The 23,406-nt window shown below is 48.8% G+C and overlaps 1 protein-coding gene across 1 annotated transcript in view; it reads right to left on the bottom strand.

The window, feature by feature from the left end:
* Tctn1 (tectonic family member 1) overlaps nt 1-20,508 on the bottom strand; it is a 28,003-nt gene extending 7,495 nt beyond the window's left edge. The window contains exons 1-10 of the mRNA XM_032886714.1: nt 20,167-20,508; nt 17,036-17,156; nt 11,921-12,051; nt 10,150-10,301; nt 8,017-8,116; nt 6,042-6,151; nt 4,955-4,975; nt 2,119-2,253; nt 614-739; nt 246-331 (exon numbers count right to left, since the gene is read on the bottom strand). Of these exons, the coding sequence (XP_032742605.1) occupies nt 246-331; nt 614-739; nt 2,119-2,253; nt 4,955-4,975; nt 6,042-6,151; nt 8,017-8,116; nt 10,150-10,301; nt 11,921-12,051; nt 17,036-17,156; nt 20,167-20,440 (1,256 nt within the window). The 5' untranslated portion in view covers nt 20,441-20,508. The remainder of the gene's footprint in view (nt 1-245; nt 332-613; nt 740-2,118; nt 2,254-4,954; nt 4,976-6,041; nt 6,152-8,016; nt 8,117-10,149; nt 10,302-11,920; nt 12,052-17,035; nt 17,157-20,166) is intronic.
* Between the last annotated feature and the right edge of the window lie 2,898 nt (nt 20,509-23,406).

The raw sequence follows: 23,406 nt of genomic DNA, 5'->3' as shown, positions 1-23,406 counted from the left end.
AGATTAGAAGAACCCTCTGCCTCCAGCTGTCCTTTTAAATGCACTGCCATCTTCCCCAAAGTACTAGACTCCACTTAAACCAGCCGTGCCACATTTCAGTGGAACGCGCTTTCAGTGGAAGCTCTGGCCAATCAGGTACCTCCTTCCCATAGGCCGCCCACAGCGTCCCTGGCAACAAATGGAAGCACGGCCCACCATGCAGACAGGGAAGGTGACCTTCTCCACAGACCCGGAAAAAAGGATACCCCTTCTGAGGCTGAAAGCCAGCGGCCAGCGGGAGTCCCACTCTGTAACCAGGGTTGCCACTGAGAGGAACAGGCTTGGTGCCGTGCTGAAAGACAAGGTTTTGACCTGGGCAACATTATTTAGGTCAGAGCGGGGGCAGCACAGTGCTTCTCACCGTAACATCTGGAAGAGCAGCCCCCTCTGTTCTGAAGTATAAATAGATCCCAGAGAGTGGGAGGACAGCGCTCTGTGAGCCTGCAAGGCACGGGACAGCACCCGGCTTCCAGGCAAACCCCACACGCTACTGCAGCGCAGGCTGGGAGCTGGGTCATGCATGCTTCTCGACTGTCAGTGCTGCCCCAGAAGCCAGGCTTCCTCTCAGACTCACCTGAATAAAGTGAATCTCAAACTTCTGCTGCAGGAGACTCACGGTGCTGCTCAGTGTCCCCAGCACGAGGGAGAGGTCGGCTTCCTGGATCTGGCCGCTGGCTGTGTATAGCAGACTGTACTTTACCTGGGGAAGAATGGGGCTCAGCAGCCATGTTACCAACTCCAACAAAGCAGCCACAGAAAGACCACAGCCCCCAAGTCTGCTGTCCAATCACGTCACTCGTGTCCCCTTAGCATCCTAGTGGACAGTCACCTCAGCCTCTCTGTACCCAGGGTTTTGACATTTCAGATCAGCTGACTCAAGCACAATGTGAACAGCCTATTTCTGCAGAAGAAATGAGTCCAATCAAATGTGGTAGCGATAAATTGTATGTATGGTGCCTGTGAGTGAGTGTGTGAGAGTGTGTACCCATGCTTGCACATGCAGAGTGTGAGTGAGTGTATGAGAGTGTGTACCCATGCCTGCACATGCAGTGTGTGAGTGAGTGTGTGAGAGTGTGTACCCATGCCTGCACATGCAGAGTGTGAGTGAGTGTGAGAGTGTGTACCCATGCCTGCACATGCAGTGTGTGAGTGTGTGAGAGTGTGTACCCATGCCTGCACATGCAGAGTGTGAGTGAGTGTGTGAGAGTGTGTACCCATGCCTGCACATGCAGAGTGTGAGTATGTGTGTACCCATGCCTGCACATGCAGAGTGTGAGTGAGTGTGAGAGTGTGTACCCATGCCTGCACATGCAGAGTGTGAGTGAGTGTGAGAGTGTGTACCCATGCCTGCACATGCAGTGTGTGAGTGTGTGAGAGTGTGTACCCATGCCTGCACATGCAGAGTGTGAGTGAGTGTGTGAGAGTGTGTACCCATGCCTGCACATGCAGAGTGTGAGTGTGTGAGAGTGTGTACCCATGCCTGCACATGCAGAGTGTGAGTGTGTGAGTGTGTACCCATGCCTGCACATGCAGAGTGTGAGTGAGTATGTGAGAGTGTGTACCCATGCCTGCACATGCAGAGACCAGAGGCCAGAGAATGACACTGGGTGTCTTCCTCTGTAACTCTCAGACTTATTGCCTGGAGACACAGTCCCTCATTGAACCACAAGCTCTATTTCAGTGAGGCTGGCTGACTCTTGGGGATCTGCTGTCCCCCAGTGCTGGGGTTATGGTAGTAGCCATGCTTGGCTTTTTACATAGGTGCTGGGGATTTGACCTCAGGTCTGCATCCTTGTGGAACAAACACTCTTACTCCACTGAGCCATCGTCCTAACCACTGACAAGAAAAATGTGATGTATTCCTGCAAGGTATTGGGTCATGTAGACAGGTTCATGTAGACAGGTGAAGGCCTGCTCTCTGACGGGAGAGCAGAGCAGCAGGAGCAGCTGGAGGTCAACCAAGAAGAGAACCAGCACGGTAGGGACCAGCGTCCCCTCTGGAAGGTGTGCAGTTCCCCTGCAGCCAGCAGGCTGGAGTCAGGCAGTTGGAGCAGGACTGCAGGCACACTGGATGCCTACCTGGAGAACAACGTTGCTGCAGAGTCTGTCTTGCCCAGTGCTGACCAGAGATGGCCGCAGGACACCACGGCCTTCTAACTGGGTCAGTGTGTGATTCAGAGACCGATACATTATAGACTGGATCTTGATGGAGACCTGAGAGGGAAAGTATTTGGTTATGAGGCTACCAGCCACATCCGACATACAGCACAGGTGACCCTGTTCCAGCACCCAGAGCCTAAAATGAACACTCAGTGGCAGCAAATGCAAAGCAGAGGACACCCACTGCCACCCACACTGTGCACACAGTGCACCCACCTTTGCAAGAGTGAAGGTATTTCCGAGCAAACACACACACACACACCACACGCGTTCAAAGGAAACTCACAGAGTGCATTCTAAGAAGCCTATTCATCACAGACACGGAAACAACCCGGACGTCCATCAGCTGAGAACTGGACCAGTGTCAAGTGTCCATCTGCACAAGGAACATGACTCACACATGAAAACCAAATCCCCACACGTGCTACTGCAGGGTGAGTCTTGAAAACAGTAAGTGGAAGAAATCAGACACCAGGGGCTGCAGAGATGGCTCAGTGGTTAAGAGCACTGCTCCTGGAACCATGCTGAGGGGCTCATAACCACCTGTAAGTACAGCCCTAAGTGGCCTACGCCTCCTTCTGGGACTACACACACACAGAGACATGCACATAATCATCTGTGGGGGTGCGGGGGAGCGGGAGAGCGGGGCAGGTTCAGGACAGGGCTTCTGTGTGTAACCCCAGCAGTCCTAAAACTCACTCTGTACACCAGGCTGGCCTGGAACTCAGAGATCTGCCTCTCTCTGCCTCCCAAGTTCTGGGATTAAAGGTGTGCCACCTCCCACTCCCAGAATATAGTTTAAAAATAATAAAAAGAAATGTTTTGAAAAGAAATGTTTAAAAGAGATGGCGCAGCAGTTAAGAGCACTGACCACTCTTCCAGAGGTCCTGAGTTCAAATCCCAGCAACCACATGGTGGCTCACAACCATCTGTAATGGGATCTGATGCCCTCTTCTGGTGTGTCTGAAGATGGCTACAGTGTGCTCACAGACATTAATAAATAAATCTTAAAAAAGAAAGAAAGAACAGAAAGCAGACACCAAAGGCCACATATCCTGCAGACTGCACTCAATATGGACATTCCAATGCAGAGACTAAAGTGGTTATCAGGGACCAGAACTGAAAAGCCCACGGAGTGACACCTAAGGGATACTACAGTTCTTACAGTGATGAAAACTTCCTGGGTTAGACTGCAGAGACGCTGGCACAACCTTGTAATGACACTAAAAGCCAGAGCATTGGTCACTTTGACAGAAGAGCCAGCATATGGGAGAACAGGGTTCACAACCCAGCACCAAAGGGGGAAACTGCATGGCACATTACAAATACACAATTCCATTGTATGACCAACTGTGCACGCGTGTGCACACATACACACACACACACGCACACACGCACACACACTCTCCCACACTCACACAAGGCACACACACTCACTCACACACACTCACACACTCACACACACTCTCCCACACTCACACACACACGCACGCACACATACACTCTCACACTCACACACACACTCTCTCACACACTCATACACACTCACACACACTCTCACACTCACACACACTCACACGCACGTGTACACACACTCACACACACTCACACGCACGCACACACATGCGCACACACGCACACACACACACACGCTTAACACCGAAACACAGTGCAGACCTCCACACTCAGTCTTAGGTTCACAGCCGAAGCCCGGCTTCCCAGAGCAAACCCTTGCCTCAGGGTGCAGCCTGCCTTCCGGGCAGCTCACACAGTGGCTGGCTAAGCAGCAGGATCGGGGAGGACAGAGCCTGCAAACTTTCTAAATAGTGTCAGGAAGCCTGGATCGTGACACCAGAAGAGTGACAAAGCATCCTGAGGACAGACAGGACGCTTCTGACGAGGCCTCTCCAGGTTAATTCTTGGAAGCCATACTTGGGAAGGCGCCCAAAGCTCTTCACGTTGTCTTCAACTTTGCTGAGCTGTTTATAATTCAAACTGGCAAGTGTTGAAGCCATCACTTTAGAACTAAAGATGCAGCCCTTACACGTCTGCTCTTATGACCAAGGCCACTACAACTGCCCTCTCAGGGCAAATCACTCACTCGCACAGGGAACAGTGTAGGGACAGTGTGGGGACGTGGGGGACAGGATAAAGGTAATCTAGTGTGCACAACTCTCTATGCCACCAACGTACCTCAGCAGAGTCAAGTGGGGACCCTGGGCTGTGACTTAGCTGGGTCTTGTTAAAATCAAAAGACCACTGGATGCTACCCAGCAATGGAGTGGGCCAGGCCAGCTTCAAAGGTAGAAACAGGCACTTTCTAGAGGCTGTGTCACAGAAACACATTTTGCTTTGTTTGAAAACAGGATCTCACTGTGTTGCCATGGCTGGCCTGGAACTCTCTATGTGGACTGCACTGGCCTTGAGCTCACAGAGATCTGCCTGCCTCTGCCTTCCAGTTGCTGGGAGCAAAGCCATGTGCTTCTATGCCTGGGTAAAATTAAATCTTTAAAAAAAAAAAAAAAAATCAGGTAACTGAGGAATGTGATACGGGTGGTTGACCTCTGGCTAACAGTTTTTGTACACACATGTATACATCCTCCCCATCCCATCCCACTAAATCATACACCCACACACACCCAGAAAGAGAGAGAGAGAGAGGGAGAGAGAGAGAGACAGAGACAGAGACAGAGACAGAGACAGACAGACAGACAGGCAGGCAGGCAGGCAGGGGCGGGGGGCTTTATGCTTTTACCTGTGTCGTTGAATTAGGCACCTAGACAAAAATAAACCACAGCTAAGTTAGGCCCAACAAATGGTTGAGTTTCCACAGCCTTTTCAGACTTCAGCTAAAGGCCACAGCCATCATTTGAGACGCCACTGACATGATGGCAGATTCCCCGCGCAGGCCCAGCCACTGCACGCTTCCGTCTATGTGGTAGCCACTGACCTTCCCTCTGCCAGCTCATCTTCCCTCAGCGGCAGCACTCCAAGGCCTGCCTGCCTTGCTGTCACCATCCCACACTGCCTCTTGCTGCGCCTGTCTTCACAGCAGGGCCTGTCTCTGGTTTCCTACATCACACAGCTGTCCTTCCAAAGGCTTGCCTCCCACTCTCATGGCTATATACCCTATCAGGCCTGGGGTCCTCTGGGAGAGTGACAGATAAGACATGCTCTCCCAAGCCTGTACTGAGAGAGAGCTACACCCTGTCACACTCGAGGACAACTTGAGAATTCAAACTTACTAGAACTTGGGCCTGGAGGACCAACTTAGAAAACACGAAGGATCGAGGAGGGGTGAACGACTGAATATGGCCGCCCAGGCTGCCTCACCCTCCCACAGCCCTAGTAAGAACTTGGAAACCAGGGGGGGGCCTTGGACATAGTCCCATGCTTGAGTCACCTCTTTCTCTCTTCAGTCCTCCCTGTCAAGTAGGCCAGGGCCTTGCTCACGGCCATCCCAGCTGTCACCAACTCTAAGGGAAAGGCCCTTTCCTTGGGACTTGGGTGCCCTCCACCCACTGCTAGACCTTTCCTGATGGCCCCTGTCTCTAGGCAAACATGCACTTCCCTTCCCTGCTGGTCCTGGGAGCCCACTTTTTATGGTGTTGATTTGTGAGCAGTCACTGAAGACCTGGCCTTGCTCAGCGGCTCTCCAGACAAATGAGGTCAATGTTAAAGCTGAGTGCAAGCAAGACCCAGCCGAGCCACAGACAAACTTCACAGAGATCCCTCGGGCAGCCACCAAGGCCACAGTGCCAGAGGACGCACCTGGGCCAGGCATGCGGAGACCACTGTACATCTTAAAGGGTCAGTCGGTTCTGTTTCCAGATGATTCTTACCCTCAGAATGGCAGGGCTGCTGTAGTGAGCCATGCTGAGGGCTTCCACTCCTTCACACTGTTCTAGGGCCACCCTTCGGCTGCATTCGAAGGCCTGGTTCACCAGGAATGCTGGGAACGGTAACATGCAGGGCGTGGGGAGTTGGGGAGGGATATACAGAACATGTTCAGCTTATGAATGGGAAGTGGAAAGTCAATAGAAAAGGCAAAATAGGGGTTGGGGATTTAGCTCAGTGGTTAAGAACACCAACTGCGGGATTGGGGATTTAGCTCAGTGGTAGAGCACTTGCCTAGCAAGAGCAAGGCCCTGGGTTCGGTCCCCAGCTCCGAAAAAAAGAAAAAAGAAAAAGAAGAAAAAAAAAAAAAAACCACCAATTGCTTTTCCAGAGGTCCTGGGTTCAAATCCCAGCAACTACATGGTGGCTCACAGCCATCTGTAATGGGATCCAATGTGCTCTTCCGGTGTGTGTCTGGAGACAGCTACAGTGTACTCACATAATAAATAAATAATTCTTTTTAAAAAAAGAAAAGGCAAAATAAGCTACAACTCAAATGCAGCAAGTTTAAAATGGGGCTTAAAAATGGGTTTCAACTAGGAAATACATGCACAAAATCGTCTAAATACAAAACGCCCGGAAGATGCAGAACAGTGTCTCCTCCCAGTTCTGCCCCCACCCAGGGCTGTGCCTCAGAGGGGGAAGGTGATGCCTGCAGAAGCTTTCAGAAGTACTATGCAAATGAAACAAAACACATGTGCAAAGGTTATTTTTTAAACAACCATTGTCCCCTTTTGGACAGGGATGCACACCCTGCACTGCTCTGCACATTTCCCGGGAGCAATGTGCGCACGCTGAGCCTTCCAGCAACCCTGAAGGGGTAATTAGCGCTCTCGCCCGGATGCGGCATAATTACTCCCCAGTTCCCAGCTAATGGCCACAGCAGTTGTCTCTGCCTTGGCTGTTGCAGTCACAATCTGCATGGGGCTCTTGTGTGTGGGCCAAGCCTTCCTTCAGGAGCTCTGGTAATGTTGATCGTATGTCACGCTGCCTATGGCAGGGCGTGACCAGCTGTCCCCGACCGACTGCGGCAGGAGAGTCTGTCTCTCCACAGCTTCCACCTTTTTCAGCTTAATCCATCTGAACAGTGGAAATGGGGTCTGAGCTTGGCTTGTTTGCTTTGGGGAGACAAGGCCCTGGGTTGGTCCCCAGCTCCGAAAAAAAAAAATCTAATGTGGGGATAGCAGAAGGAAGCGCAGAGGCAGGTGGATCTTTTTAAATCAACCTGATCTACATAGTTCTGGGTTAGCTGGGGCTATATAGTGAGACAGTGTCTCAAAAAATTTAAAAAATGGGGAAAAAAGGTGGGGGAGGGTTGGGACTAGACTGATGATGGCTCAGCTATTGAAAGCTAGACTCACAACCAAAAAATTAAAAAAAAAAACAAAAAACAAAAACAAAAACCCAAAAAGCAACAACAATAGAAAGAAAACTAAAGCCTCACCATTTCCATCTGAGACAAAGCAGGGATATTAGCATGACCTCAAGGGGCAGTGTGAAAACAATTTATTTTCTTTTGTTTTTTAAATTACATTTGACTTGTGGTGGATGTGGAAGGTAGAGGCTAATACGGTCCTCTGCGAGGAGTCTCAGAGATAAGCTCAGGCTGCCAGGCTTGGTGGCAAGCATCTTTCCCTGCTAAGCCCTGTCACAGCCCCTGGGTGCCAAGAAGCAGCCCCATGCAGATTGGTGACCAGCACTCATTAGTGCTGAATCAGATGCTGCAGAGACTCACGCTGCCTGAAATGGGTAGATTCTACTGCAGGCACTCACTACGGGGTACAGGCGGTCACTGACCAGGTAGAAAGGACCTCCTCAGGGGGTGACCTTTCAGGCCTTCTACCTGGAGTCTGCAGGCAATGAGCCTGTGTAACTGGCAAGCTTTAGTGGCCATCAGGAAGCACAGCCACACCCTCTTACCTGCAGGGTTCTCATCTGCACACAGAGATGAAGTGAGAGGCGAAGGCAGTTTCAGAAATGACCCTGAAGATTCACCTGCGGTCTGCAGAAGGGCTCCATACTGCAAACACAGCACCCACAGGTTAGATAAAGTGCTCCTGCAGCATGCGCTGGACACATGGCAGTGCCCACAGGGCTGGGGATTTAGGGACGCAGTGCTGAACACAGTCCCTACTGACACAGTGCTCACACAGCTGAGGGTTTGGGAATACAGTGCTGAGAATGGGGCGGGGTCATTCTCACACACACCTTTTTAAAATGAATTTTGTGGGAGCACTCAGGAGGCAGAGGCAGATGGATCTTTGTGAGGTTGAGGCCAGCCTGGTATACATAGTCCCAGGTCAGCCAGGACTACACAGCCAAAACTGCTGTCTAACAGTTTCCTCCAAGAACAAAATAGTCCACCCTGAAGGAAAGTTCCTTACACAGAAAGGTAAACAACTCAAAGGAACTTCAGGAAGTCCCTGAAGCTGGCCAGCTTCACTAGGTCCCTCCCTGCCAAGAGTAAGGAATAAAAGCTTAGAGTTCCTGAGACCAGCAGAGCAGAGATGCTAAAAAGACTCTCAGGCCAGGTCCAGAAGATAATAAATGAGTAGTTCTCAACTTGGGGCTGAATGACCCTTTCACAGGGTCATCTAAGACCATCCCGCACACCAGATCTTTGCGTTACAATTTAGAACTGTAGCAAAAGGACAGTTATGACATAGCATTGAAAATAATTTTATGGCTGGGGGTCACAATACCATGAGGAACTGTATTTAAGGGTCACAGCCTTAGGAAGGTTGAGAACCCCTGTATTAGCCCCTTAATTTTCATGCATTTATTGAGCTGACTCTTAATTTGTTGCCCAAGCTAGTCTCACTCTGCCAGGGCTCAGTGGTCCTCTTGCCTCAGCCTCCCAACGCTGGGATTAAAGTTGCTTGGGGTAGGTGTGGTGGCTCGAGCCTTTAACCCAGGTTTATCTGTGTTCTGTCCTCTACTAGGGGGGCAGAGGCAGGCACATGTCTGTAAATTAGACGTCGTCTTGGTCCACACAGGGAGTTCTAAGTGAATCAGAGTTAAACGGTGAGACTCTATCTCAAGTAAATAGACAGAGGCTAAGGAGAACGTGTGTGTGTGTGTGGTGCCAGCATCACCATATTGTCACCTGTCTCACTATGTGATACTCATTAAAATCTCAGAGATTGTATGTGTCTGTGGATGGGGGGAGGGGCCTATGTGGGAGGGTGGGTGGTTCAATGGTTAAAGACACATACTGCTCTTGCAAAGGACCCACTGCAGCTTCCAACAACCACATCAGGCAGCTTAGATCTACCTGTAACTCCACCTCTAAGGGATCTAGGGGATCCGTCTCCTTCTCCTGGTCTCCATGCTCACTTGCACATGCCCTCCCACACAAACGTAATATACCAGCAGGGGGGCTCACGCTTTTAATCCCAGCACTCAAAGCAGAGGCAGGCGGATCTCTAGGCTGCCAGACTTCAAAGCCAGCCTGGTCTACAGAGTGAGGTCTAGGTCAGACAGCCAAGGCTACATAGTGAGATTCTTCTCAAAAATAAATAAGTATAAAAACATAATTATTATTTTGGTTTTTCAAGACAGGGTTTCTGTGTGTAGCCCTGGTTGTTCTGAAACTGGCTCTGTAAACCAGGCTGGCCTCAAACTCAGAGATCTGCCTGCCTCCAAAACGTTGCTACTAAAGGCATCCACCATAAACAGACAAGAATGGACAGCGGCTGGTGTTGATCTTCCACTCGGGAGGTAGAGACGGGAGATCATTTCAAGGACCAGCTGAATTACACTGTGACACGTGATTCCAGAAACGTATAGAGGGCTGGGGCTGGGGGTTGGGGAATTCATTCATAGCATGAGTCCCACCCTCATCACTGCCAAGACTAGGATGGTGGGACAACACCAGGAAGGTGAGCTTGTCACGACAATCTGACACTGAGTCCATGGGCCACTTCCCTCTACCTGTTTCTCTCAGTGTCCAAGGGGCAGGCAGTTTGGCGTTATACGTCGATACTGAAGTTAGCTTATAAGGAAAGAGTAGTTCAGAGTGTATGAACAATGGCCATCAGGTTGCTGGCTCACCTCATATTTAGTGGGCTGTGGGTCATCTGAGGTGGCTGTGGAAGGAACTCCTGACTCGGCACTCAGTGTAAAGCCACCTGATGCTCCCATCAGTCTATCGAAATTGTTCTCATCTGGCACTTCCGGATTGGCGAAAGACAGCGCCGGCTTGTCTGTAGACAAAGCATTGGAAATCAGCAGCAATATATGGAGTATGTGACACCTGAACTTTGGAAACCACAGTTAGCAGCACAAGACTCCTGTAGGAAAACCGTCTTTCAGGGCTGTCTAGGCGGCTCGGCAGGTGAAGGCGCTTGCCGGCCGGCCTCACAGCTTCAGTTTGATCCCCAGAACTTACATAGAGGAAAAGAACTGACTTTATACAAGTCACCCTCTAATCTACACAATCACACATGTGTGTGCACACACACAAACACATTAAATTTTAAGATATTTTCTTGTACATTTGCCTCTCCCAGGATTTCTTGAGACTTGTTAAATGATCAGAATCCCTAATCATCATGAATTTGAGAACACCTGGTCTCTATGGTGAGTTCTAGGCCAGCAAAGGATCCATGAGGAGACCCTGTCATGAAAATTCAATAGATAAGCAAGATCACTCGACTGGGCTGCATCTAAGTCTGAAGGCCTACAGGGAAACAACACAGCAGAAGCAAGGGTCAGGCTGGTCACTCTGTCCAGCACATGACAAGAGTCTGCCTCTTCCCCTTCTAGAGCACACTCTCTGAGGTGCCTGTCAGAAGATAGGACTAGGGGTTGGGGATTTAGCTCAGTGGTAGGCGCTTGCCTGGCAGCGCAAGGCCCTGGGTTCGGTCCCCAGCTCGAAAAAAAAAAAAAAAAAAAAAAAAAAAAAAAAAAAAAAAAAAAAAAAAAAAAAATGGGACTAATCTCTTGGCAGCCACTTCCTGTGCTGTGTCTGACTGGAGAGGAAGAGGCAGGCTCCATGCCCACTGGGCTTAGACAGTCACTGTCACTTGTCACTTTGGATAAGTACATTCCCCTGGGTCTTTAGTCATGAGGGAACAAATCACAAACATGGAAAGACATGGGAATGAGATGATAACATTTAGCTGACAGGGCCATGAGTGGGCCTGGTATCCTGAGAGTAGCACACATTCAGGAGTACTGTGGACCAACACATCCGCCTGACCTGACTGCTCGGGTTAAAAATAAAGATCCTGTATTCATGCAAATATCCTTAGTAAAAATAAAAAAGAAAAAGGAAATGGAAACCACAGGTAACATTTAAAGATGAGACTAATTTTTAACCATTGCTCTACGAGGAAATAAACGTCCATGCACACACATGCACACAGGCACGTGCATGCACGCACATGAACACACACACACACACACACACACACTCACACACACACACACACACACGGGCACGCACAACTTGGATCCCTCTGACTCCATGGCATAAAGATCTTTGAAGTCAAGTGTAAGATAAAGACAGTTACAGAGCAAATACTTGAAGTCAGTGCGTGCCCAGGATCTATAAAGCCACCTGTAGGGGCTGGGGATTTAGCTCAGTGGTAGGCGCTTACCTGAGGAAGCGAGGCCCTGGTTTGGTCCCCAGCTCCGAAAAAAAAGAACAAAAAAAAAAAAAAAAAAAAAAAGCCACCTGTAAACCCGCCTCAGGGCTTGAATTATTCACAGCCAGAACAGGAGATAGGTGCTTGAAATGAACTGAGTGAGGAGGTGTTCTTCCATACAGTAACTTAAAAGAAAATGGAGCTTCCAAAATCTGTCAAATCCAAATACTTACAGTTTGAAATATGGATGCAGAAGATGGAAGGGTTGATCTGGTCAATGAGTTTAAAGTCGCGGTGAGGCGGGTCTGCTGTCAAATTCATTGAGTAGAAGGCTGCCTTCTGACTACAAAACTGCCGATCACCCCTGAAAGATAAAGAAAACAGCAAATTTTCAGTCCGAAATCTAAGCCAGATCATCCTAATCTCCCAGACGCCTCCACTACAGAAATAGGAGCTGCAGGGACACTGATGCAGGGACACTGATGCAGGGACACTGATGCAGGGACACTGATGCAGGGACACTGATGCAGGGACACTGATGCAGGGATACTGATGCAGGGACACTGATGCAGGGATACTGATGCAGGGACACTGATGCAGGGACACTGATGAAGGCGTCGTGTCAGCGGAGACTCCGTCTGGCTGGACTTGCTGGTAAGGGTGGTGCTGAGGCTTTGCTTCTGTCCGCTGTGGTGGCGCACAGCTTTAACCCCAGCCCCGGGGTGGTCGGGACAAGCAAGTCTAGGAGCTCAGGTCTACACAGCAAGTTCCACATCAGCCGAAGCCACACAGTGAGACCCTATCTCAGAAAATACACTACCGGGGTTGGGGATTTAGCTCAGCGGTAGAGCGCTTGCCTAGCAAGCACAAGGCCCTGGGTTCGATCCCCAGCCCAAAAAAAAGAAAAGAAAAAAAAAAAAAAAAAGAAAATACACTACCACCGTGTAAGGGAAGCCTCCTGGGTGAGGAGCACCGTGCAGAACACTTTCCATAAACTTGGACAGCGTTGAGATCGTGACATTCTGGGAGCTGGAGAGGTGGCTCAGTAGTTAAATGCTTACTGCTCTTGAGGAGAACCTAGGTTCAGTCCCCAGAACCCATAACAACCGCCCGTGCCGGAACTCCCATTCCAGGGGCTCTGATGCTCTCTTCAGGCTTCTGTAGGCACTGTATGTATGTGGTACCCATGACATACACAGATGTGCATGAGCACGCACACACACATGCATACCTACACACACACACACACACACACACACACACACACACACACACACACACACACACAAATAAAATACAAAGACATACCAGGAAGTTTGTGTGGAGTAATTATGTGTGTGTGTGTGTGTGTGTGTGTGTGTGTGTGTGTGTGTGTGTAATGTTTTCTCCAGGTCACATGTGTGGAAGTCAGAGGACAATTTACAAGAGTCAGTCTCCTTCTATGATGTAGGTCCTAGAGATTAAGCTCAGGCCAGCAGGAAGCACCTTTACCCACTGAGCCATCTTGCCCTGCTCTCTTTCCCACCTTCGCTATCTCAGCTCCCTGTTGGGCCTATGCCACAGTTAGAGAAGGTCTGTCTCCCAACTTCTGGTGCCCAACTTGTGGGTGATCTTCAGGACACGACACAGCTCTGACCATCTTTTCCTCAGGGCCCTTGCATTCACTCACCTCCCCCAGCCAACAGTGAGCTCTTAAAAGTTGTATGGGCAGCCAGGCAATGGTGGTGCACACCTTTAATCCCAGCACTTGGGATGCAGAGGTAAGTGGATCTCTGAGTTTGAGGCCAGCCTAGTCTACAGAATGAGTTCCAGGACAGCCAGGGCTGCACAAAGAAGCCATATCTCAAAAGACCAAAACAAACAAACAAACAAACAAAACAAACAAACAAACAAAAAGCATGGGGAAGGTTGAGCTTTATGCCCTTAGTGCTAACAGTGGGTGCTCAAAAAAGTTATAGAAGATGGCTAAGTATATCAGTACAGAGTACCCACCATGCTGTGCCAGGCCCTGCTTCTATCCTGCGACCTCCTGCCCTGCATAAAAAGCCAGGAAGGAGCAGGGGCCAAGAGCCTCAGGTTCCTGGCTTGGTGTCTGCCTGAAAGGCTGACAGCAGTGGAAATGGACCCATAACTCTATTAACCCAGTCAGCTAGTGTGTTAGCAAGGAGCACACACACACCTAGAGCCCTATGCACGCTAGGCCTGCGCTCTACCACTAAGTGGTGTCCCAGCCAGTAAAGGCAATTACATGGTAGGAGCCAGAGATTCCTGTGCTCACGAAGGTCCCTTCTGATGAGGACAGATTCACGGGGATGCTCACCAGCAGATACCAAGTCATTATCCAACAGGCAAGTTGGTGGCAGTCAATAGACTTAACAAAACCTTTATGAACTGAAGCTACAACGGGGCTACAAACTGGCACTGGGATTTTTGCGACTTTTGTCTTCCTTTTTTAGAGAGAAGGTCTGCCTCTAATTACCCAGGCTAGTTCCCAACACCAGGCTCAAGTGTTCCTCCCACTTCAGGCCCCTCAGGAGCTGTGGCTACAGGAGGTTGAGCTTAATCTGGTTTAATCTGGTTCCTTTGGTGGGGGCTGGGGGTGGAGATCACAAACAAAACTAATTTAAAATAAATTGAAATCTTCCTGAGAAATTTAGCCCTGATTCAAACTAGGGGTCTACAGATGAGGTGTTTTTAGAAGTACAGCTTTATAGGGCACAGGCCCACCTCGTTCACATTATGAATGGCAGCTGCAATGGACACCGTGTGACGCCACGTTGACTAACCTGTTGCCTGGCTGGCCCCTTACAAAGCTTCTCTCCTTATGTTTCAAATACCCTATCTAATAAAGTGACCATACTTGAGGGTCAACAAGATGCCTCAGAGGGTAAAGGTCTCTGCTGCCGGGTCTGATGACATGAGTTCAACCCCTGGGATCCACATACTAGAAGGAGAAAACTGACTTCAAGCTGTCCTCTGACCTCCACATGAGCGCTGCAGTATGAGCACACACACGCACAAAGTAGGTAAAAAAGTAATCTCAAGGGGTTGGGGATTTAGCTCAGTGGTAGAGCGCTTGCCTAGCAAGCACAAGGCCCTCGGTTCGATCCTCAGCTTTGAAAAGAAAAAAAAAAAAAGGTGTAGGCTGGAGAGATGGCTCAGTGGTTAAGAACACTGACTGCTCTTCCAGAGGTCCTGAGTTCAATTCCCAACACCCACAGGGTGGCTCACAACCATCTGTAATGAGATCCAATGCCCTCTTCTGGTGTGTCTGAAGACAGCTGCAGTGTACTCATATAACTAAAAAGTTGGGGTTGGGGATTTAGCTCAGTGGTAGAGCGCTTGCCTAGCAAACGCAAGGCCCTGGGTTCAGACCCCAGCTCCGAAAAAAAAGAAAAAAAAAAAAAAAAAAAAAAGTTGTACGGGACTAAGTATTACTAATCATAGTACTGAGAAGGCAGAGGCAGGCGGATCTCTTTAGTTCACTGCCTGCCTGGTCTACACAGTGAGTTCCAGGACAGCCAGGACTACATAGAGTAACCCTGTCTCAACAATTTAAAGGGGCCAGAGAGATGACTTGTCAGTTAAGAGTGTGTCCTGCTCGTGCTGGAGAGATGGCTCAGTGGTTAAGAGCACCCGACTGCTCTTCCAGAGGTCCTGAGTTCAATTCCCAGCAACCACATGGTGGCTCACAACCATCTGTAAAGAGATCCGATGCCCCCTTCTGGTGTATCTGAAGACAGCTACAGTGTACCTACATATAGTAAATGAATAAATAAATTAAAAAAAAAAAAAAGCATGTCCTGCTCTTGAAGGAGACCTGAGTTTGGTTCCAAGGACCCATGTTGGGCAGCTCAGAGTCTCCTTTAAGTCCAGGTCCAAAGGATCCAACACCCTCTTCTGGCCAAGGCAGGCAACTATACTCATGTGCATATCCCATTCCCCCAAAGACACACATGCATACACATAATTAATTAAAATAAAAATAACAAAGTCACAGTGCTGCACATCTTTAACCGCAGCACTCAGAGGCAGAGACAAGTGGATCTCTGTGAGTTCGAGACCAGCCTGGTATACATATAAGTTCTAGGACAGTCAGGGCTTCACAGTTAAACCCTGTCATAAGAAAAAAGAAATCAAATTACCATATTTAAATAAACAGCACTCCAATTTAAAAACAGCATTCTTGGCAGGGCATGCTTGCAGTCCTAAGACAAGCAGACTGATTTTCAAGGAAGGCTAAACCATGCTCTGGTACTGGAGGCTAGAAAAGGACCCTCCAGCCCTTGCCCTCCTGGGTTGATAAAACGGTTTCTCATGGGAAGAGTCCATTGTGTTTCCAAAAGGACTAAGCATGTCAGGTGACTCTCCTGAGTTTTAGCCAGCTTCTTCTGCAGTAAGCTGGTCCCATCCTGAAGGCAAACCTTTTCAAAGGGCTGTTTTGTTTTGTTACAAAAACCCCTGAAAAGCAAGCCGAGATCACTCAGAAGTGATCACATCTTCGACTACACTCGCTTGAGAACTTCCCTCTCTGCCACTTCCCATGCACTGTGAACTGAGAATCTTTGCTTCGTTTACAACCAGAGAGGAGCACACAAAGCATCCTCACTAACTAGAGTCCACAGAAAGAGTCCGCAGGGGCTGGAGAGACGGCTGAGTGGGGAAAGTGCCTGCTTCAGAAGCATGATAAAAGAAGCCTGACATCCAGCAGGGATTAGCCTGGGCTCCGGTGTCTATCTGTAACAGGGCGCTGGGCAGGGCGGAGACAGGAGGTTGCAAGCCCATCTGTCAATCAGTGGTGGGGGGTGGGGCAGGGGAGTGAGTTAGTTGAGTTCTATGTTCAGTGAGAAAGCCCACCTCAGTTGGGGATTTAGCTCAGTGGTAGAGCGCTTGCCTAGCAAGCGCAAGGCCCTGGGTTCGGTCCCCAGCTCCAAAAAAAAAAAAAGAAAAAAGAAAAAAATTGAAAGCCCACCTCAAAAATGAAGGTAGGAAGCTCAACACACATACATGCAAAGACACGCACGCCGGTGTATATGTACACTTACACACACACACACACCCCTAGGCCAAATGAGACTATTTCCCAGGTACAAGCTGGTGACACATTATCCATGCACAACTCAAATATCAATTTCCAAACTTCATAACACTCTGGAGGCAACACACATGCCCCTGTTGCCCACACTGTTGAGAGGCTGCATGGGGACAAATGACTGCTTCTGACAGCACATGGCTTTGCACACAGGGCTTTGCAAACAGGGTTTCTGAAGAGTGTGGAACACAATTCTTGTCCCCAAACTTAATCATCCTGGCCAAATGGCCATCAAACCCCCCTGTCATATGCTTACGTGACAACTGGGACGGAGCAGGCAGAGAAGACACTGAAATCCCCAGGGCTGCAGTCAGGGTCACAACAGCAGTTGATATCACACTGTGCAGGAAGCAGGTCGCAGACACACAGAGCAGCAACTAGGAAACAGGACAGTGGGGTCCAGAGGGTAAGTAGGCTGTTACTGCTCCCTGCCACCAAGGACTCCAGAAACCAATGTCACAAAAGCATCTGGTCCCTATTGGGGGGAAAAGTTGCTCATAGACATCAGTCACTTTGAGTACATGAGGACCTCACCTCAGTGTCTCTCTAGGGTAGCTGCAGGAAGGACTGTTGGCAGCCTTGTTCCTTTCCTCACATGCAGCCTTTTGCTTTGAAGCAGAACTCAAAGTCACAAGATCCCGAACAAAAATCAAGTGTTCCTGATTTGGCTCAAGATGGCCTTTGTTAATTTAAAATTTACAATGTAGGGTAATACACTGATGACAGGATACTACAACATGGAGGAAAGGCCCCCAACCCGCCAGCAACTTAGACCTCATCCGCGCTGACAGCCGCTGTGACTCTTCAGGACCCTATGGCTAACCCCATTTAACAGGTAGAGAACCCCCACAAGAGCAGCGGAGGCAGCCTCCTCCGAAATTTCCAAAACCTCCCGAGCCCAGGGTGCTGAGTGTACTCGAGAGACTGCTTCAATTTATCACTGACTTTACTGCCCTACTCGTTCCGTCTCTGTCCACGGAGAAAACCCTTTGAAAGGAATAACAGGGGGTTGGGGATTTAGCTCAGTGGTAGAGCGCTTGCCTACCAAGCACAAGGCCCTGGATTTGGTCCCCAGCTCCGAAAAATAGAAAAGGAAAAAAAAAGAAAGAAAGAAAGAAAGAAAGAAAGAAAGAAAGAAAGAAAGAAAGAAAGAAAGAACAGAATAACAGGGGCTGGAGAGATAGCTCAGTGGTTAAGAGCACTGACTGCTCTTCCAGAGGTCCTGAGTTCAGATCCCAGCAACCACATGGTGGCTCACAACCATCTGTAATGGGATCTGACGCCTTCTTCTGGTGAGTCTGAAGACAGCTACGGTGTACTCACATACATTAAATGACCAAATAAATAAATCTATGAAAAAGAGAAATCCATCTGTTACTCTGGTTCCAGGGGATCTCATGCCCTCTTCTGGTCTCTGCAGGTACCTACCAGGCACATATATGGCATCATTCAGGTATCTACAGAGGCAAAACACCCCTTATAAATCTCAAAAACCAGAACATACAACAACAAGGACGACCAATACCAGAGCCTGGAAGTAAACTGAATGCATGGCTCGGACTGCCATGACGGGGAGGAAGTAATAAATTCGGGGCTTTGATAATCTTGGTTGTTTTGCTCTTTGTTTTCTGAAACAGAGGCTCATTTGGATCGTGTCTCCTGACCTCCCACCTCTCCGCAGAAGATGAAGGATCACAGTTGTGACCCACCACGGTTCTCCCTTTCCCCAGCTAAAATGTCACTGAATCTTTGGGGGTTTTTTTTTGTTTTGTTTTGTTGGGGTTTTTTTGTTTGTTTGTTTGTTTGTTTTGTTTTTTTGAGATTCTCTGTGTAGCCTTGGCTGTCCTGAAACTTACTTTGGAGGTCAGGCTGGCTTGAACTCAGAGATCCACCTGCCTCTGTGCCACCCACCTTACCCCAGGATAAAGGTGTGTACAACCACCACCACCACCACCTCACTTGATTTTCTTTTTAAGAATTATTTATTTTGTTTATATGAGTACACTGCAGCTGTCTTTAGACACACCAGAAGAGGGCATCAGATCCCATTATAGATGGTTGTGAGCCACCCTGTGGTTGCTGGGAATTGAACTCAAGACCTCTGGAAGAGCAGTCAGTGTTCTTAACCACTGAGCCATCTCTCCAGCTCCCTGATTCTTAACTGTAATGTTTTGTTTCCTAGGGGAAGTGGGGGAGGCAACAATCTCAGGCTTCAAAGAACTTTAGCTAATAGGACATCATGGCATTGTTTCTATGAATGAATGGTTTAAAAAAAAAAAATAAAAACAACCTCTAGAGATGGGAGGCATGATGGGAGGCCCACACCTGGGAATCTCAGCAACAGGGAAGCAGTCAGGATAGTCAGAAAGGTATCAGGTTATATATAGGCCAGTCTGGGTCACTTAGCAAAACTGTCAGGAACAAAGTTAAGAAAAAAGGAGAAAGCAGGAGACTAGAATATTTCTACAGGAGGCTGGAGAGATAGCTCAGGAGTTTTTAAAAAAAGCACATATTGCTTCTGTCCCCAGCACCCAAGTCAGGCAGCTTACAAACCAACTCCAGCTCCCGGGGCTCTGAGGCCCTTTTCTGTTCTCCAAGGTCACCAATACATATCCAGCCACCCAAGTGCTCACCTATACAAATATACACACATAATTAAATATGTGTGTGTATATATATACATATATATGTGTGTATATATATATATATATAGTTTTAGAAAAATTCTCCCCCAAAATGGTATAATGTGCTCTGGAAAGACACGAAAGGAAAAGGAAGTTTATTGATAAATGCAAAAATGTTTCTTAGTCCGAAAGGCAAATGTGCTCCTTCTAGATGAGGTCCTCTCTAGCCATGGACAACTGGGCATGCTCGCTAAAATAACGCCACAATCCCTTAACTGGCATGGAAAGCAGAAAGAGAGCAATTAGGCCCACTGCCTCATGTGTTTAAAATTACAACCACGAATTGTTGCAAAAGCTTCAGAAGGTAAGAAGATGAGGGTAAAGCTGGCGTGTTTAATAACTCCACTGAGCTCTCAAGTCATCTAAACAGCACTCGTATGCTCACGTCCGTGTGTCTGCATGGAAAGGACTAAGATCTACTTAGCACCCTTTCTTCTACCAGTACTGCCTACAACTCATTCTGAAGGTTTCTATCTAGAACTCCACTCCAGAGTCACTTTCTGCATCAACACTCCAGCTGTTTGAAATTATGTGGGAAAGGGAGTAACTTAGCTCCGCTCTCCGCGTTTGTGTGCTGGAGATCCCGTCTCCCTCTCAGGGAACGACAGGGAGGCTGAGAAAGGTGGAACTTTGAGAAGGGTTATCATTTTCCGTACGTTCTTACTGGTCTACTCGCGTCAGGGAGTTAGCACTTTGTACCCACCGTCCGTGACCGGGGTGGGCCTGGGGCCAGAGAGCTCCGGTGGCCTGGGAGTTCCCGGGGTCCTAGGAGACCGGGAGGGTCTGAGAGTGGCGGGGGTGGCCTCGGTGAAGTTGAGATCCTCATTCGTCACCACCGGGGTGGCCTCGGTGAAGTTGAGATCCTCATTCGTCACCACCGGGGTGGCCGCAGCCGGGGTGGCAACGACCTGGGTGCTCGAAGAGGTGCAGCAGTTTAGGAGCACCAGCAGGAGCGGCGGGAGACACCGCGACCCCATGGAATAGCATACTATCCCGCGCCAGAGAGCTAGGCCTGTCTGTTGCCGGGCAACAGTCACAGCCGAGCGCTAGGCACCACGGGTAAGGGCTCCCGAGGCCACGCTAGTCTGCGGAGAAAGGTGGGGCCTGAAGCCAGACCAGCGGGGATTGGGTTAAGGCCCGCCGATCACGAAAGGGGCGGGAACTGGGCAGGGCTATGGGCGGGACCTGATTGGCGTCGGAGGGGCGGGGCCGGGACCGTGGGGGGCGGGGTCTGAGACTGCTCTTTTTTTTTTTTTTCTTTTTTTTTTTTTTGGAGCTGGGGGCCGACCCCAGGGCCTTGCGCTTCCTAGGCAGGCCCCCTTCCTCTGAGCTAAATCCCCAACCCCTCTTTCTTTCTTTCTTTCTTTTTTTTTTTCTTTTTTTTTTTTTCCAGAGCTGGGGACCGAACCCAGGGCCTTGCACTGAGCTAAATCCCCAACCCCGAGAGACTGCTCTTTCTAAGGAGCCCTCTGAAAACCGGAAGCTGTAAACCTCTGTTGTGACACTAATGTGTCATGGTTAGAAGTGCATGTTTAGAAGCGACTTGAGTCCTTTAAGACATATTCCTTGAATTTCTTTCTTTCTTTTTTTTTTTTTTTTTGTTTTTTTTTTCGGAGCTGGGATCGAACCCAGGACCTTGCGCTTCCTAGGCAAGCGCTCTACCACTGAGCTAAACCCCAACCCCCATCCTTGAATTTCTTACCCCATGTTACTTACTGACTTTACTTTCTTTGCCTTTAGATACATCGCAGGAGGTCGCCAGACTACTTCTATCCACGTATTTATGATAAGAGAAACAAAAGAATTCTTAACTTTTTGGTTCTTTTAGACAGGATCTCTCTGTTTCCGCCTGACTAATCTCGAACTCAAGGAAGTTCTGTATCAGTGCCTCATGCAGACATGCACCACGGAACCCAACCTCCATTTCTGCTGTTATGATTACATCATTCGGAATGTTCTCGTGTGTTGGTTGGTTGGTTGGGGGAAGATGGGGGAGGAGTTTGAGACAGGGCTTCTATAGCCCTGGCTGTCCGAGATCGCACTCTGTGGACCAGGCTGGCCTTGAACTCAGAGAACCGCCTGCTTCTGCCTCCCAAGTCTGTCTGTCTTCCTTCCTTTCTTTCTTCCTTCCTTTCTTTCTTTAGGCTTATTTGTGTATTTTTTGTATATGGGTGTTATGTCCGTATGCACACCAGAAGAGGGCATCACATCTCATGATACTGCAGTCATAGACAGTCATGAGCTGCCGTATGGGTGCTGGGAATTGAACTCAGGACCTCTGGAAGAGCAGCCAGAACTCTTAACCCTCCAGCCCCTCCTCAAGTCTTACAGTCCCATTCTTCGAACCATTCTGCGAAAAGTTCAGTTCTCAAAGTCGTCTTATCTAATCTCAAGCCCTGATGGCCCCAATGTAAAAGTCAAGGTGCAGACTGCATCTGTTCATTTGTTTTTGCAAGCCTTAGGGCCCCTGGGGACTCATTTGTTAGGGTTCCCCCCCCCCATCATAGGTCAATGAGTCCATCTAGGGGCTAGAGAGATGACTCAGCCATTAGGCGCACTTGCTGTTTGCAGAGGACCAGGGTTCAGTTCTCGGCACTGAATATATAAAAATAACCGATATAGTCACCTATGCTGGGGTTTCTTCCCAGTCAACGTCTTTATTGGCAACAAGTGTCATCCATTTACTGGGTGGTAGAATTTGGTTTGGTTTTGGTTTTCAGTGGTTTTTAATGAGTGCCGCTCTACAGGTTCACTATACACTTTAAGTGGACTTGTGTTTCCGTTTCTCTCAGAGCTCCTTCCTAGGAGTGCATTCTATGGTCATGTGTGTTTGTAAGTTTATAAGAAACGGCCCGACCTTTCTCTAGAGCGACTCCCCAGTTTTCTTTTCCCACCAATAGAGTCTGCCAGCTCTTTTGTTGCAGTTTGTTGCAGTTTCCTCTCCAACCGGAATCGGCCCATACAAAGAAAACGCAACTCAATTAATATGAAAACAATCTAGCGTCTAGATTGGGCAGATCCACCCTACACTGTCCTATTCCTAGCTCCCAAATCCCTCATCCCTTGCACCTTTTATTTGCCAGGTCTCTAGCTTCTCCTTCTCCCACGACAACTCTCTCCCCGCTTCTTTCCTTTCTCCTCCCCTGACTCCTCCCCCTCCTGACTCCTCCCCTCTCGCTCCCGACTCCTCCCTCTGCCCAAATCTCGAGCTTTTGCCTTTATTTTACAAATTCAGAGAGAACTCCAAGGCAAACCACAACACAGCTCCAGGTTCGAATGCTCTCGAAACGCTGGGAGTTTAGGCCTGCTCAACTTCATTTCCATTTTTGATTTTGGCTAACCTGACAAGCCTGTGGCGGTTTCCCATTGTCGGATAATTTTTTTAAAAAGATTTATTTATTATGTATACAGCGTTCTGCCTGCCTATAAGCCTGCCGGCCAGAAGAGGGCACCAGATCTCATTACAGATGGTTGTTGCTGGGAATTGAACTCAGGACCTCTAGAAGAGTAGACTGCTTTTTTTTTTTTTTTTTTTTTTTTTTTTTCCTTTTCTTCTTTTTTTTTTTTTTGGAGCTGGGGACCAACCCAGGGCCTTGCGCTTGCTAGGCAAGCGCTCTACCACTGAGCTAAATCCCCAACCCCAGACAGTGCTCTTAACCGCAGAACCATCTCTCCAGCCCCAGATCCTTTTTTTTTTTTTTTTTTAATTCAGGATCTCTCGTGTAGCACCAGCTGGCCTCAAACTCACTATGTAAATAAGAATGACTTTGAACTTCTGGTCTTTCGCTCCCTCCTCCCAAGCGGATGGAATGTCAGGTGCATGTCGCTGTACCCAGTGTGTATGACCCTAGAGATCCAACCTAGGGCTTTGTGTGTCCTAGACAAGCATCTACCAAGTGCACCATATTCCCAGGCTTGGTGGGGTTTTTTTGTTTGTTTGTTT

This window comes from Rattus rattus, chromosome 16 (assembly GCF_011064425.1).
Source record: "Rattus rattus isolate New Zealand chromosome 16, Rrattus_CSIRO_v1, whole genome shotgun sequence".
Lineage (NCBI taxonomy): Eukaryota > Metazoa > Chordata > Mammalia > Rodentia > Muridae > Rattus > Rattus rattus.
The sequence above is the reverse complement of the archived record's forward strand: the minus strand, read 5'-3'. Positions and strand labels throughout refer to the sequence as shown.